A 14,950-nucleotide genomic window follows, 5' to 3' on the forward strand; every position below is an offset into this window, starting at 1 on the left:
CTTTATGTTAACACCAGAATTAGCTGATCAGTTAAGACACCAGTCCTTGAACTCAAAACTTAGAAGAGGGGAACTTGGGTGGGTTGAAAACTAGGAAGTCCTGTTCGGATTGTTAGTCAAATTACACGACCTTTCTTGCTGCCTGCTGCCTGCCACTTGCCACCTGCCTCTAACAGCTGATCTACTTTGAAGTGGATAATATGTCGTCGTTGGCGCCGTGGCTTAGCTGGTTAAAGCGCCTGTCTAGTAAACAGGAGATCCTGGGTTCAAATCCCAGCGGTGCCTGATTTGTGTGAGAAGTGGTATATTATTGCTGGATTATTAACATCTATGCTGAAGGAGATCGTGGCGACCCTCAGACCTTTCTTCCTCTCACCTAAATATACTCTTAGTGCCAGCTTTCCCAGGCACTTTTAAGAGCCAAGCCTCTGACTCCTGAGACTGCTGCTTAACCTTAAGAATGACTGTCAATGGAGTGTACTAGTTTTATTGGGGTTTCACTGTGCCTCGGTGAGAAAGCCTCGGAAGACGTTGCTGCTCAAGGCCTGGACCTGGCACGCTCTAGTCGTAGCTCACACGCATTGCTGCTTTATAAAGGAAAAATGACAAAAAAAAAAAAAAAAAAAAAAAAAAACGGTAAAATCTGCAGGGGTCGAGGGCCTTGTTAGCCAGCTATAGCTCTACAGGCCAAGGGCCGCACGCGGCTGTGATGGCCGAGTGGTTAAGGCGTTGGACTCGAAATCCAATGGGGTTTCCCCGCGCAGGTTCGAATCCTGCTCACAGCGCTAGTAGTTTTGCTATTAGATATTGCTGTCCTGATTAGCCGAAAGTTGTTTCATTTTCCAGTCCTTTGGAGAAACTCCCACTAGGATTCAGTCACCCGGGACTGTCGGTAGCGCCTCGGTTCGACTACTGTGAACTTATAAAAGACGTTTCAATTTCTAACTCCGTCAGTTCACGAAGATTACCGGCTCCACTCGGGAATCTGCTCATCCCCTTTTGCTACTTTCCGACTATATCACCTGAAACCACAAATCACCCATTTACTTTGCCCTCTACTGTTTTTTATTTTTGAGATTGTGATTTGATTACGTTTCTCACTTCCACTTCCTCCTTTCAAAACTTCCCAAACACTCTGCCCAGCTCTCCTTCAAATTCATGGCCTTATTTTTCTGTTACTGCATGCATATAAGTATATGTATATACATATATATTCCCAAATATAACCCGTTCAGTCTGTATAATGCTACCTGTATGTATGTTTTCAGGGCTTAAGTGTTTGGCACTGGACAGTCAGTATAATCTTTCCTGGTACGGTGGGTGACCTCTCTCCCTCCCAGCTTTCCTCAGTTGCCTACAGCTCTTCCTGTGGGGCTGCGGCTGTACTTTCGGCCTCACTGGGAAAATGGTTTCCCACAGACACCACCACACCACCACTCTTCCTTTCTCGGTTTACTGCACTTACCAGGAACTATGGCCACTCTCCAGTTCTAGACTTTACACCTCTCTGGCCCACGTTGCTCTGCTCCCATATCGTCCAAGTTTTCCTTCCTACTATACTGCTCCCATCGGCTTCCGGAACTGGTAATTTCATTCAGAACAGTAAAAACATGTCCTGTGTCCTTGGAACTCTCATGTGTAGGCAACTTAATCCCCAGATGTGTAAACTGATGGGAGGGAGGGCCTTTGGGACATTATTTGAACTGGAGGATGTCACATGAGTAGATCCCTCATCGCGACATCTCTATAAGAAGAAACTCCTGTAAGCTTGCTTATTCTGTCCCACCATGCTTCCCTCTACAAAATTCTGATGCAACAAGAAAGCTCTCACCAGATATGCTGGCACCATGATCTCAGGCTTCCCAGCTTCCAGAGCGATGAGTTAAATAGGCCTCTGTTCTTTCCCAATTACTCAGAATATAGCGTTGTTGTAAGCCAACTGGAGAAAAGGCCAGCAAACAGAGGAAGATGCCCCTCCTCTTCAGTCAGCATTCCGATTCTTGTTCTGTACCTCGGGAAGACATCACTGTCCCTGCCTTCCTCTAACCCTTCCAACCCCCTGCAGCCACGGACATATATACCTTGCTCCACCACCACAGTTCCTTTGTTAAGGTTAGCAAATAACCAGCCCATTGTTAAATGAACAGTAGTCAGATGTTCGCCCTTGGAAACAAACAGTGGTTACTTGCCTTCCAGACTACAACACTCTTCTGATAGTCCCCTCCTGCCTTGTTAGCAGCTCGATCGCAGTCACCTGGGTCTCCGATGTTAGAAGAGTCACAAAGTTCACTCTTCCTGGTCTTTCTTCTTTACCTGTGTGTTCTGTTGCGACATCACTAGTCTGGTGCCTTTAAAAGCCAGATGATCCCTCAAGTTGCCTCATGTTTTCTCTCCAGCTCTGGAACTCCCTGAATGCTTATGTACTACTGACCACTTTCTGTCTCCACTGGGCTCCGTACTAGTGATTGCGAGCTTTTTCTAACATTCCGTATTCACCAGTCAGCAATTTCTCTTTCCAATAAGCAAGGTTTAGCATTTTAGAAATGTGACAGTGTCACCAACTCTACTATTACATCCTAATCTAGGCTTGTCTCTCCCCTGTCACCTGGATCATGGCAGGGTCTCCAAAATTATCTCCAGGTTCCTTGGGATGCCAGGGATTAACTCAGGACTTCGTGCTGGAGAGGGAGAGGCACTCACTCTTCAATTAATGACCCTCTTCACCAACTGCCACTCTTGTGACTACAGCTCTCTTCCAGTCTACTGTTTTGTGGGAGAGGAGAAAGGAGGGTTGAAACAAGGTAGCTCAGGATGCCCTCAAATTCACTATCCTCACTATGTAATCCCGATTGGCCTTGAATGCACGATGATCCTTCTACCTTAGCCTCCAAAGTGTTAGGATCACAGGCATGAGCTTCCCTTCCCTTCCCTTCCCTTCCCTTCCCTTCCCTTCCCTTTCCTTTCCTCGCCGGCAGACAGTGATACTTCTAATATATAAATCAAGGAGGAAGGAGTGGAGGCTGACTCACATCCCTACTCTTCCACTCTGAGGAGGCGGAAGCAAGGTTTCAAACACAGCACAATTCTAATCAGCTATCTGAAAACACAGCACCAAGGGCTCAGGCTGCAGCCAGTAGAGTAGCACTTGCCTCCCGTGAAAAAGCCCGGGGGTCCAATCTCTAGATCCGGAAAAAAGAAAAAAAAAAAAAAAAAGCACGAATCTAATTTCATCCTCCAGAGTCCAGAGGATCGTGTCAATAGAAACTCGTGTTTTGGTACTGTATGTACAAATAGAAATGAATTCTCACATACACAATTTTCTAGCTCTTTCTGTTATGAGGACTCTCAGCTCTGTTCTCCTTGGTGGGAAGACATGGTCAATAGATATAGACATCTTCAGCAAAGTTTATTTAGCAAAGCAAAGTAATACTAGAGAGAAGGGGGAGGGGAAGACGGAGACGGGGTGGGGTGGGGTGGTGGTGGCATAAGGCAACCCATGGGTTCTGTGTGGTGGCCTGTAAAGGGAAATATATGAATATTTATGAGGCAAGGTGCATATTATATGCATATTCATGAGGTTCGTGGTATAGTCATAGAGGAAAGTGACCCCTTTCCCCTTTCTCCTCTCTCAAATAATAACGAACCAATTCTTCCATGAACCTCACAAAAAGGTGTGTGTGTCAAAACCAATGACACACACGATATTCTAATGACATCAAGCTTTTGAGGATGCAGATCCTTCACCAAAGCATCTGCGTGGCCCAAGGCTCTGTTGCCTCAGTTCCTGATGTAGTAGGAACGACCTAACTTCAGCTTCAGGAATGTCTAACCTCTGACAATGCAGCCTCTTCAGTTCCTTCCTGACTCACTCCTCACTTACTAAACACCATCTCCCTTGAGTGAACCTAGAAGCAAACACACACTGGTAGGCACCAGCACATAAAACAAAACAAAACAACCTAGCCATCAGCCAATAAATGCCATTCTCTGCTAACATGAGCCAAGGCTTTTTGAGTAAAAAGGATGATTCAGAGTGGAGGCTGAAGAGTTATCAGATAATTTTTGTTGTTGTTGTTATTGTTGTTGGGCCAGAAAGGAAGAAAGCACTCAAGGAATAACCAACCAATAAGTGACAAACAGATGGCCATGAGCTGTGAGCATACCCAACTGGGCTACCACTGGCTGAATCTAGGATAACTGAGCTTAACGTGATTTCAGGGCTTGGGATGTGGCGAATTTGGGTGCTTGCCTAACTCATGCAAAGGGCTTCAATCCCCATCACCTTATGAAACTGGGTAAAGGTGCATGTTTTTAAACCCAGTTACTTGGGAGGTGGAGGCAAGAAGGTCACAAGTTCAAAGTCATTAGAGTCCATATGAGACCTTGACTCAAATAAATAAATGAATAAAGTTAATTATTAATGTTTTTGATTGTCCTTTTTGAGACAGGGTATTGCTGTCCTGGAAACTTATTATGTAGACCAGCCTTGAATTCATAGAAATCCACTTGCTTTTGCTTCTTGAGTGAGTGCTGGGGTTAAAGATGTGTGCCACCACATTGGGCTGACTTAGAGTCTTTCTCTTATAGCTCTGGTTATCCCTTTGATTTGGGCTGGGCCCCAAATCATAGAACTCTGCCTGATTTTCCTCCTAAGTGCTGAGATTAAGGTGTGTGCCATCACAACCAACTCTAAATAAATGGTTGTAACAGAGTGTCTAGTTCATTAGTCCATTGGGTAAAATAGGAGTTGAATGTTTCTAGTCAACTTAAACAGCTGAGAGTACAGAACAAAAACCATTTTACTCTCTGTCTCTCTCTGTCTCTCTCTGTCTGTCTGTCTCTCTGTCTGTCTCTCTGTCTCTGTCTCTGTCTCTGTCTCTGTCTTTCTCTCTCTCTGTCTCTCTCTGTCTCTCTCTCTGGGGCATGGTCTCATGTAGCCCAGGCTGGCCTCAAACTTCTTATGTAGTTGGGAAGACCTTGTATTCCTGATTTTCCTGCTTCTGCCTCTCAAGTGCTAGGACTGCACGCACCAACATATCCTGGCACCCCATTCTTCTAGGAAGAGGCTTTGCAGAATTACAGTTTTCCCCTTTGCTCCCTGTCTCTGCCTTTTCTCCATCATATCCCCTGATGGCCGAATAACAGTGTAACACACATGGACTGTTTCTCCACAAAAGCAGAAGCTGGTAAGGGCAGAGCTCACTACCTGTTTTGGTCAGAACTGTCTCTGTGGGGCCTAGAACAGAGCAGGTAGGATAAAACATGTACCAAGGCCTAAAGATCTGGGAGGCAGGGTTCAACTTTTGTAGCTGTGGCCTTTAAAGTTTGTAAGTGCTTTCCTGTTGAGACCCTTCCTCAAAACAAACAAACAAACAAACAAACAACAACAACAACATCAAAAAGGAGGGGGAAGAGAAAGGAATAAAAAAGAAAAGAAACAAGTGCTCTTTTTCTATTGTATCAGGGCCTGAGATCCCCCAATTTAGTTTTTTTTTTTTTTTTTTGGTTCTTTTTTTTTTTTTCCGGAGCTGGGGACCGAACCCAGGGCCTTGCGCTTCCTAGGTAAGGGCTCTACCACTGAGCTAAATCCCCAGCCCCCAGTTTAGTTTTAAACCAAACCAGGCTGCAGTTGCTTTCGGGGCCTAGAACTCTCCTTCATTTTGCTGCTTTGGCTGAGTGGGCTTTCCTACTTTCCAAGGCCAGGGAAGCAGCCTTCTAGAAACATCTCTGATTCAGGACCTAGGGCATCCTAAGGAGACCACTTTCCCTTTGAAGAACTAAAGGGGAAGGATGAGAAGCTTGAAAGGCAGACCTGAGGAGATGTCCCAGTGGGAGGGGGAAGTTAAGCGCACCACCAGCTGTTCCTAATCTTTCTTCACAGTCTGCATCGCCAGATGTGGCCATGTGCAGCCCTCCCGTGCACTTCAGTGAAGCCACCACAGAGAGAGTGTAGGGAGACATAGATGCCTGTACACAACCAGAACATGTCCTCTCTGGAAAGAGGCTGTGACCTTCATAGAGACCTACTCACACCCTCAAACAAAGGTACCACAGTGACCTCTTCACAGATCACATCTGCACCAGAGCAAAGAACTGGAGTCAAATTACCCAGCTCTCAACTAGTCTCACTGGAGGGTAACCTTAGGATTTGAGGGCCTGAAAAGTACATAGCTTTTGTTTTTATTTTTGGTTTTTCAAGGCGGGGTTTCTCTGTCACCCTGACTGTTCTGGAACTCATAGAGATGCTCCTGCTTCTGCCTCCCAAGTGATGGGATTAAAGGCATGCGCTGCCACTGCCCAGTGTGCATAAATATAAAACTAGGCATAAGTAATATTTAGAACAAAGATATATTTAGAACAAAAGAAAAAATACAAGACTAGGCAATAAGAAGTAATATTTAGAACAAAGCAAAGAGTGTAATGGTTTACATCTTTGAAAAATTGACACTGGGCAGTGGTGGTGCACGCTTTTAGTCCCAGCACTCCGGAAGGCAGAGGCAGGCAGACTCTGAGTTTGAGGCCAGCCTGGTCTACAGAGCAAGTTCCAAGACAACCAGGGCTACACAGAGAAACTGCCTCGAAAAAGTAATATTAAAAATAGAAGCTGACAAATAGAGGGGGGAAACTCTGGGTTCAATCCTCAATACTGGGAGATAAGATTCTGACAAGCCGTCAGGGACATAAAACAACAAGAAAAGCAAGACCCTGTCTCAAAAATAGGTACATGGTGATCGTAATGATAACTGATATCCAATAAGTCTAACGCTGACAAATGCCAGAAAAGCAACTAACTCCCGGCAGACCTCTACAATGGTCTCTACAGACTGCCTACCTACTTTGTATATTTCTTTTTCTCGGTGTATATGAGCAATTTACAGAATTCTATAGGCCCTACGAACACCTTGTTGGAACTTTCCCCAGACTATTTTCCGGGTCCTTCAACTGCATTAGCTTCATGGTGAATCAGCCTTGCACTTGAAATTCTTGTGCCCTCTCCACCCCCCAAGGCTTTCAGCCTGCTGGGAAAGCCTATTTTCTTAAATCAGTAGGTTTGTTTATCTAGCTTCTTCAAAACGAGCATTTCGCATAGTTCTCATCAAATGGCCTGTAGCACTTCTGATGCCCGTGGGAATAACCTGGATCTGGGGCGGGGCTGGAGATGGGTGAGTTGATGTCAGATGGGGGTGTGTGGAATCAGCTTCAGTAGCAGGGGAGACCCCTTTCCCGTCGAGAGCTTGGGAGATGGAGAGCATGATGTGGGAAAGTGGGGCTCTCTAATTGCTGCACTTTCTTAGAGAACAAATGGCTCAAACCAGGATGCTAACTGGAAAGTAGACTTTGTTGCCACGGCTGGCCTTGAACTCTTCACTACACTTAGATTAATCCCCAAGCTTCCAAAATCCTGTGAGCACAGGACTTGTTCATTTTGCTTGGACTCACGGTTGACCATGCTGAGATACTGTCACCACCGTGAGGTTGCTTCTGACTACTTCAACCAAACTAGTACTTCACTGTCACATCTTTGCAATTATCCTTACAACCATGTGAAATTATCCTATTCAATTTTCTGCCTTCTTGGATGTTTCCTGTCCCCCACACCACCATCCCTGCCAATAATGTACGTTGCAGGAGAGCCTCTGAGCCAGTGTAACCAACCCGAAAGCCTAACAAGAGAGGTCACATGGCAGGCACACACAGATTTAGGCTGAATGGGTAAATGTACCAGTTGGGCTCACAGAGATGCCAAGACTGTTTACTTTTCTCTTAGGGCCACGGCCCCTGCTTGGAGCCGAGAAGGGGAGAGTTGTCACTGACACATTCCGAGACCGTGCTGAAACTTAGAGGACACAGCCCAGAGAAGAGAGGAAGGCTTAAACCGGAATTCAGACTGTGCGAGCCTGAGAAGGCCAGAAGGAGGGGCGCAGAGGGTGGCGGAGAGCTCAGGAGGGGAGCGGAAAGCCCGCGCAGGGCGTCAGGGCCCCCGGGTCGCTCACAAGTGGTCCCGGCAGGTGGCCGTGCCGGGTCCCGCCCTTCCCGGGCGCGGCGCGTGCGGGATCAAAGCTGCCGGCAAGGGGCGGGCCAGGGAGCTGCAGGGAACTGGGGGTGCGAGCGTGGGAGCGCAGGGTCGCCGGAGGCGACAGGGACCAGGAAAGAGGACGAAATAACGGGGAGAGGCCCAGAGAGGGAGCAGCAGAGGAACGTGAGACTCAGAAGCCGGAAAGAACTCCCTAGACCCGGAGAGACCCCAACAGAAGTCGCCGAGAGATCTGAAGAAACTATCAGAGAGATGGAGTTTCTGAGAAGTGCTCAGGGACCTGAAAAAAGCGGAAAACTGAAATGCCACGATTGGACCTGGGGAAAAGGTGCTTCAGCGAACAGAGAATGAAAGGGAGAAAGGAACAGGGAAAGAAAGACCAGGAAGTCCTGGTCTTCCCCTGATGAGGAAGGAGAGGACCCCTGGACAGGGATACCAGTTCCCTGTCCTTTCTCAAGGTGGCGCCTCTGGAGGTGCGGACAATGATGTGTGTCGAGGCCCCCAGGGTTAAGGGTAGGTTGTGAGGACCTGAGGAGTCACTGACTTCTGGAACGTCCAAGCCGGCCACAGAATCAAAACACTACATTTTAGTTTTGGTTGAAATCTTTAAAAAAGAAAACTTGCTTGATGTGCCGTCAATTTTATTTTCCCCTAGTTGGGGAGGAATAAAAGGCAGCATATGCATTGGCCGGGAATCGAACCCGGGCCTCCCGCGTGGCAGGCGAGAATTCTACCACTGAACCACCAATGCAGATGAGTTACCGCTTCGTAACAAGCCTATGTGAACCGGTCAGAGGCAGAGTCGATCTTGCGCTTACTTTTAGGTGTGGGAAAAGGTTGTACAGAATGATTGAGGTGGGTGGAGCGCCAGGCCATTCTTTCTCTTCGTCGGATCCGGCCACCGGGCCATAAAGTCATTCCATATGGCCAGGGGCGGCCCCACACCCGGGTGCAAACTGCCTCAGGCCCCGAGCCTCACGTGCAGGTGAGAAAAACTCAACCCCAATCCTGGTTCCCAAGGAGGGGGGCGGTGGGGCCTACTGGGGCCACACATCTGTGCTCCCATTTGGCTGAAGCAGAGGAAGGTGGGATGTACTGAGGGCCCTAACCCAAATGGGAGCCCCTTTCTCAAGTACCGGGCCCCTCCTGCTCTGCCTTTGGCAAGTCAGCCTCTGGTAGAAAAACCTCTCAGGATGTGGAGGGCCTCTGGGAGGAGGCTCTACTCTCTGACGCCACAGCTACCTTCTGGCTCGGTTTGTAGCCCCGTCTTTATTACGTCTTTCCCCCCTGTCTTCATGTCACGTTAAATTTCGGTTTTACCTTCTCAGGCACTTCGTCCTGAAGTCTCCAGGTGTTGACATATCCTTCTGCAGAGGGTCATGCTTTTGGTTTGAGGTGGGTGCGGATCCCCTTTTGCAACCAACCCTTTCTTGTCCCTTTAGCAAATCTCACGTCTCTCTGCTCCCCTACACTCACTAGAGGCCTCCAGAAGCAAGTAACTCTGGTGCACCCGTATGAGGTTTTCCTGCCAGCTATGCCAGCTATCCTGAATTTAGTTTTAAACCAAAGTCTTGTAAATGGAAAGATTTTTTCACTTTTACTTATACTTTAAAGACTTTTTTTTCTACAAGTATCCTTTATCCTCCCTTAGTCCATCCATCCTTAAGAAAATCTGTTCCAGGGGACTCAAGTCACTCTCTTCTACAGTATCTTTAGAATCCGTTTGGCGGCAGATTCTTATTAGTCTGCAGGGCTAAGTACTGGAGTTATTGTGGGGATTGAGCAGAAGGGACAGGTACAACGGCGTCTTTTCCCACAGCCAGCCAGTAGAATCCGGCAGATCTGCTCTGCACCTTTAGGGGCTGGGAGAAGATTATGATATTCAGCCTGGAGGCTGAAGCGTGCTAACACTTCAGTGTTGGTGGGGTTATAGTGAACCTCCAAGAAATCTACTAGTCTAGGAGATTCCCAAATTTTATGCCTAAGTGAGTTCGGCCCAGTTCACTTAGACTCCCTTCCCCTGATATTCTCCTCCCTCCAGTTGGGTCCCGCCTTATACAGCTTTATGGTCCTTAAAGCAGCCTGTGGTCCCTTCCTCCCCTCACTTCCCACACTTGGGGCTAATTCCTCCCCTTCCCCTCCCCCCTGCCTTTCCGGGAGCCTCGTGCCGGGGGTCCTTGTCCTGGGCATCCAGGAGCTGAAGGGGGCGGGGCCGGGCCCTAGCCCTCCTACCCTGCAGCGGCGGGATATAAGGATCTAGGCAGCACGCGCTGGGTCCACCGAAGGGTCTGGAGGAGCAATGGTCACCCGGGAGCGAGCTGAGAATAGGGACGGTCCCAAGGTGAGAGGTGGGAAGGGAGGAAGATAGGGCCCCTGTTCTGGCCAGAGGACTCAAAGGTTCTAAGGACCGAGGTGCTCGTGCGACCCAAAGAACCTGTAAAGTATAAAGAGGACAGGGTCAGAGCCGAACTTGGGCGGGCCGAGGTCTAGGAGTTTGCATTATTGTGGGCTGCGGCTTGTGGCCTGGAAAGTGCCAGAATTTGGGCATCGTGGCCTATTCTAGGGCTCGGGAAGCTGAGGCAGGTGGATTATCGCAAGTTCGAGGCCATGGAGTGCGTCCCTACAAAAATAACGAAGCTATACTATGACAACATAAGATAAACTAGAGGACAGAGCTGGAACAAAAAAGAGGAAAGGCTATGGCCACTGTCTCTAAGCGCCTGGGAACCCACATCTGACTCAAAGAGAAGACTTTTGAGTCTCTGGTTCCAGAGGTGCGAGGCCGCGTGAGGGAGGTATTAGGAAAACGAGTGGCGACTTCTAGGCGACTGTCTAGAAGGGTTTGAGCGAGAAGGGGAGGTGGGGTCGCACTACGTGTCTACTTTTCACTTTAGGTCTGTATCGCGCAGCACAGTAGCTCGGGGGCAAAGAGTGTCCCTAAAGTTCTTCACTGATACACAAAGAGGGAGCCCACACCAGACAGAGATATATAGAGAAAAGAGGAGTGTCCTAGAAGGGCGAAGTGAGGAGAAAGCTGAATACAGAAGGGGCAGGGGCAGGGGCAGGGAGAAGTGGGCGAGCCACTGAAACCGACTCAAGGGTACTGGGAAGTAGGAGGGAGTGAGAGTGAACGAATGGGATTTGGGAGAAGGGGCGCATGGGGGTGCTTTCCCAGCGGCAGGGTCGGACGCTCGCCTGGCGGCGCTGAGTCTCGGTCCGGTCGGCCCGCTCTTCCTTTCCCGCTGGTCACAGATGCTGAAGCCGTTGGTGGAGAAACGGCGCCGGGACCGCATCAACCGCAGCCTAGAAGAGCTGAGGCTGCTGCTGCTGGAGAGGACCAGGGACCAGGTCAGTTCCACCGCTGGCTCTTAAGCACTTTGTCCCTGTGTCCCAGAGCTTTCCACTGGGGTGGGGGGACATAGCTGCAGTGGTGAATCTGGTCCCAGGGCATCCTGACCCAAGCCTGCTCCTTGAAATCCCATCCCAGACCCCCCACCTCTCGCTCTCAGAATTTGATCTTCTCCACCTTGCTGGTCTGTAAGTTTCCTGTCTGGCTCCGTAAACTGAGCTCCCAGCGTGCGTCCGTTCCCCACTTGGGGTTTCTAAATGTCCTCATCTACCTCCCACCCCTGATCCATGAGCTTCAGTTCTACGGTGGTTTTCACCATCCGGGTTGCTGTTTCCTACACCTCACACGCTGGGAACTGGTTCCACTCCCTCAGGTTGGACAGTCTCGTCTCAGGGTGGGACAGGGACCTCTCTCGGTCATCTCCACATTCGGTCGCGAGTCCTGGGGGCACCCGCAGCTCCCGTATCCGCCCCTCCCTTCTTCCCCTAGCCACTTTCCCCCTCTCTCCCCACCCCTTTCTGTCTCTGCGCCCCTCCCCCCGTCTGCAGAACCTCCGGAACCCGAAGCTGGAGAAAGCAGAGATACTGGAGTTCGCCGTGGGCTACTTGAGGGAGCGAAGCCGGGTGGAGCCCCCCGGTACAGCGCGGGGGGTGGGGCAGCGGAGGGAGGCTGGGGGGTGGGGAGCCCGGAATGCTCGGGCCGGGGAAGGGGCGGGCTCTGAGGTGGACCGGGGCGTGGGGGAGCGGCCGGCCGTGCTCCCAGACGAGGTTAATAACACCCGCGCGTGTCTGTCTCTGTGTCTCCCTCGCTGCCCTCCTCTCCACGTCCATCCGGCCTCCTGTCTCTGTCTGTGCGCCCGTCTGACCTCGGTATCTCTGCGCCCCGCCCCTTCCCTCAACCCCGTTGGGCCCCTGCCCCGCCCGCCTGTCCTCCCGCCGGCCGCACCAGGGGTTCCCCGGTCCCCAGGCCAGGACGCCGAGGCGCTCGCCAGCTGCTACTTGTCCGGCTTCCGCGAGTGCCTGCTTCGCTTGGCGGCCTTTGCGCACGACGCCAGCCCGGCCGCCCGCTCCCAGCTTTTCTCCGCGCTAAACGGTTACCGGCGGCCCAAACCACCGCGGCCGGAGGCCGCAGATCCAGGGCTCCCAGCGCCGCGCCCACCGCTGGACCCCGCTTCACCGATCCTTGGCCCCGCGCTGCACCAGCGCCCCCCAGTGCACCAGGGCCCTCCCAGTCCCCGCCTCGCTTGGTCCCCATCCCACTGCTCCCCTCGCGCCGGGGATTCGGGCGCGCCGGCCCCTCTCACCGGACTGCTGCCACCACCGCCACCGCCTTACAGACAAGACGGGGCGCCCAAGGCCCCGCCACTCCCACCGCCCGCGTTTTGGAGACCTTGGCCCTGAGCTCTGGGGGGGCTGGGGCGGGGATTGGGGGTGGTGTAGAGACTCCAGCCAGAGGGCAGGAGAGGGATCCGGGCGAGGAGGGCAGCGGGGCGCGCGGACTCAGCGCGCGGGTGAGATGTGGTCTATATTAGAGTATCTATATAAATATATATTTTCCCGTCCCCTCTCCCTGTCCCACTACCCTGTGTGTAGAATTGTACCCTCTCTACCCTAGTCCAGTCTCAGTCCCTTCCCCAGTCCCTAGTGCATGGAATAAAATCGTTATTGAATCCCGGTGTGTCCCCTAGCCAGGGGCCTGCCTTTATATTGGCGCCACGCCTACTTGCCCATACCCTTCTCCCACCTTTAGGCCTGCTCTCCACGGCCCAAGCCCTGGGGGAGACAGGTAAGTAAAGAGCGGAGCGACAGACTGAGGTTGGAACTGAACTTTACCTGTGGGTCTTTAAATAAAAGCCAAGAAAAGATTTTAAAACACAAAAAAATAAAATCGACTCTGGTGGGATTCGAACCCACAACCTTTGAATCGCTTTTTCGTCACTAGAAGTCCAATGCGCTATCCATTGCGCCACAGAGCCACCTGGCGGGCGGCGCCTCCTTCCGGCTTACGGACACTAGCATAGAAAAAAAAGGGTAGCGTGGGAACGTGTGCGCAAGGAAAGTGGGCGGAGCGTCACAGGAGCGAGAGGTGACGGTCTCAGAGGTCACCCGAATGAAACGTAGTACTCGAAAAGCTCTGAGCTAGATGACAGTCAGGGCGATGCGGGTGCTAGCAAACAGAGAGGGAGAGTGATGAAATTTGAGCTCCCCAGCAGCGGCAAGCTCGGGCTGCTCCTTGCGCAAGCTACCCAGCTAAGACTTGCTCGGTTCCCAGGTTTGACCCCACTAAATAAACTCGTTTTGTTGTAATTTTCTGTGTCTTTTGGTCCATTTGTCTCTCCTCTTTACTATGTCGTACGGTCTCGGTGAGTCTTCATTCCGGGCTTGAAATATGCGGCAACTAAAGAAAATTGGAGCCGTTCATGGTGTGATCTTTGAATGGACTTCCTACTACTCTCTTAGGAAGACAACGGGAAATCTGAGTCTCCATGCGGGTAGCGTGGCCGAGCGGTCTAAGGCGCTGGATTTAGGCTCCAGTCTCTTCGGAGGCGTGGGTTCGAATCCCACCGCTGCCACGCCAGAGTTTTTCTCCTGAAGCCTCTTTACGTTTTATTAGAACGAACCACTGTTTAGCCAGAGTTTCACCATCAACTTCGTCTTCCCTACAGACTCCAAAATTGCTACCATATTAATAGACAAGACTTAACAAACACTGTTGAAACAAAATATCCTTATATACTAAGACCGTGGTGTATTTAAGTGATTTTCTTTAAGTTCTACTAGAAGATCCGTAACAGACTTACCATTCAGCAAGACAACTGCAAACAAATATTATCATGCTGAGTACTAAGTAGCAAAACTTAAGGTTCCACCGAGATTTGAACTCGGATCGCTGGATTCAGAGTCCAGAGTGCTAACCATTACACCATGGAACCCCCTCTTCTCTGACCCTTTCGGAAATTATATACATTATTCCAAACCTCATTTTTGCATATCACTTCAACTGTATCATTCATCGAAATAAACCAAAACAAATACATGAATCCAACTAGTAAATGTGATTATTGACTACCTGAAATATGAATACTTTCTTCTAAACTTGAAAATTATGAAAGAAAAAATTTAAAATTCGTTAAAATGCTGATATTTAAACACCAACTTAGAGTTAAAATAGGATTTTCAAATATTGTATTAAATGAAGTATGTTAAACTTCTCCATCTTATATTTACTCTCCTTGGTATAGTCCTCGTTTATCCAGCTACTCCTTTAACACATTGCTGTTTCCTCTTTTTATTGTTTGAAACTTAAGTTCAATTTACATTTCCTTTTAAAAGAATGTAATTATTTTGTTATTATATTGCTCTTGTCAAACAATACAGAGTAACAAGTGCTCGTAGACTTGTAGACACAAAAGCTAAGCGCCCGAACAGGGACTTGAACCCTGGACCCTCAGATTAAAAGTCTGATGCTCTACCGACTGAGCTATCCGGGCTCCTGTAGGAGGCTTCCACTTTTGCCTATAAGAATATCTTCCAACACGTACGTACAGCAGTCCATAGTCAAAGGAT

The 14,950-nt window shown here is 49.8% G+C and overlaps 1 protein-coding gene, 1 long non-coding RNA gene and 7 other non-coding genes across 15 annotated transcripts; 4 read left to right on the top strand and 5 right to left on the bottom strand.

The window, feature by feature from the left end:
* Positions 1–211: 211 nt before the first annotated feature.
* Positions 212–285, top strand: Trnat-agu4 (transfer RNA threonine (anticodon AGU) 4). Its single transcript has one exon. It is a non-coding gene; the product is annotated as a tRNA-Thr (tRNA).
* A 418-nt stretch (positions 286–703) lies between these two features.
* Positions 704–785, top strand: Trnas-cga2 (transfer RNA serine (anticodon CGA) 2). The gene has a single exon. It is a non-coding gene; the product is annotated as a tRNA-Ser (tRNA).
* Positions 786–8,626: 7,841 nt separating this feature from the next.
* On the bottom strand, positions 8,627–12,462 carry LOC103693354 (uncharacterized). 5 transcript variants are annotated; one of them, XR_005490654.2, is made up of 3 exons: positions 12,330–12,462; positions 10,268–11,359; positions 8,627–9,897 (listed from the first exon to the last, which is right to left on the bottom strand). It is a non-coding gene; the product is annotated as an uncharacterized LOC103693354 (long non-coding RNA). The 5 variants fall into 5 exon arrangements; XR_005490652.2 differs by having other exon boundaries at positions 10,268–11,362; positions 12,330–12,459; XR_005490653.2 differs by lacking the exon at positions 12,330–12,462 and adding an exon at positions 11,936–12,073 and having other exon boundaries at positions 10,268–11,362.
* Positions 8,716–8,786, bottom strand: Trnag-gcc2 (transfer RNA glycine (anticodon GCC) 2). The gene has a single exon. It is a non-coding gene; the product is annotated as a tRNA-Gly (tRNA).
* On the top strand, positions 8,885–13,690 carry Hes7 (hes family bHLH transcription factor 7). 3 transcript variants are annotated; one of them, NM_001401553.2, is made up of 5 exons: positions 8,885–9,020; positions 9,364–9,430; positions 11,288–11,383; positions 11,933–12,020; positions 12,333–13,690. In NM_001401553.2, the coding sequence occupies exons 3-5, from the start codon at positions 11,288–11,290 to the stop codon at positions 12,782–12,784; spliced, it is 636 nt and encodes a 211-aa protein (NP_001388482.1). In that variant the 5' UTR covers positions 8,885–9,020; positions 9,364–9,430; the 3' UTR covers positions 12,785–13,690. The 3 variants fall into 3 exon arrangements, with proteins under 3 accessions (NP_001388482.1, XP_038941367.1, NP_001099262.1); XM_039085439.2 differs by having other exon boundaries at positions 8,890–9,020; positions 11,933–13,307; NM_001105792.2 differs by lacking the exons at positions 8,885–9,020; positions 9,364–9,430 and adding an exon at positions 10,312–10,376.
* On the bottom strand, positions 13,273–13,359 carry Trnar-ucu4 (transfer RNA arginine (anticodon UCU) 4). Its single transcript is given in 2 exon segments — positions 13,273–13,308; positions 13,323–13,359. It is a non-coding gene; the product is annotated as a tRNA-Arg (tRNA).
* Positions 13,691–13,874: 184 nt separating the features above from the next.
* On the top strand, positions 13,875–13,956 carry Trnal-uag2 (transfer RNA leucine (anticodon UAG) 2). Its single transcript has one exon. It is a non-coding gene; the product is annotated as a tRNA-Leu (tRNA).
* Positions 13,957–14,244: 288 nt separating this feature from the next.
* Trnaq-cug6 (transfer RNA glutamine (anticodon CUG) 6) lies at positions 14,245–14,316 on the bottom strand. The gene has a single exon. It is a non-coding gene; the product is annotated as a tRNA-Gln (tRNA).
* A 485-nt stretch (positions 14,317–14,801) lies between these two features.
* Positions 14,802–14,874, bottom strand: Trnak-uuu4 (transfer RNA lysine (anticodon UUU) 4). Its single transcript has one exon. It is a non-coding gene; the product is annotated as a tRNA-Lys (tRNA).
* Positions 14,875–14,950: the final 76 nt, after the last annotated feature.

This window comes from Rattus norvegicus, chromosome 10, assembly GCF_036323735.1.
Source record: "Rattus norvegicus strain BN/NHsdMcwi chromosome 10, GRCr8, whole genome shotgun sequence".
Lineage (NCBI taxonomy): Eukaryota > Metazoa > Chordata > Mammalia > Rodentia > Muridae > Rattus > Rattus norvegicus.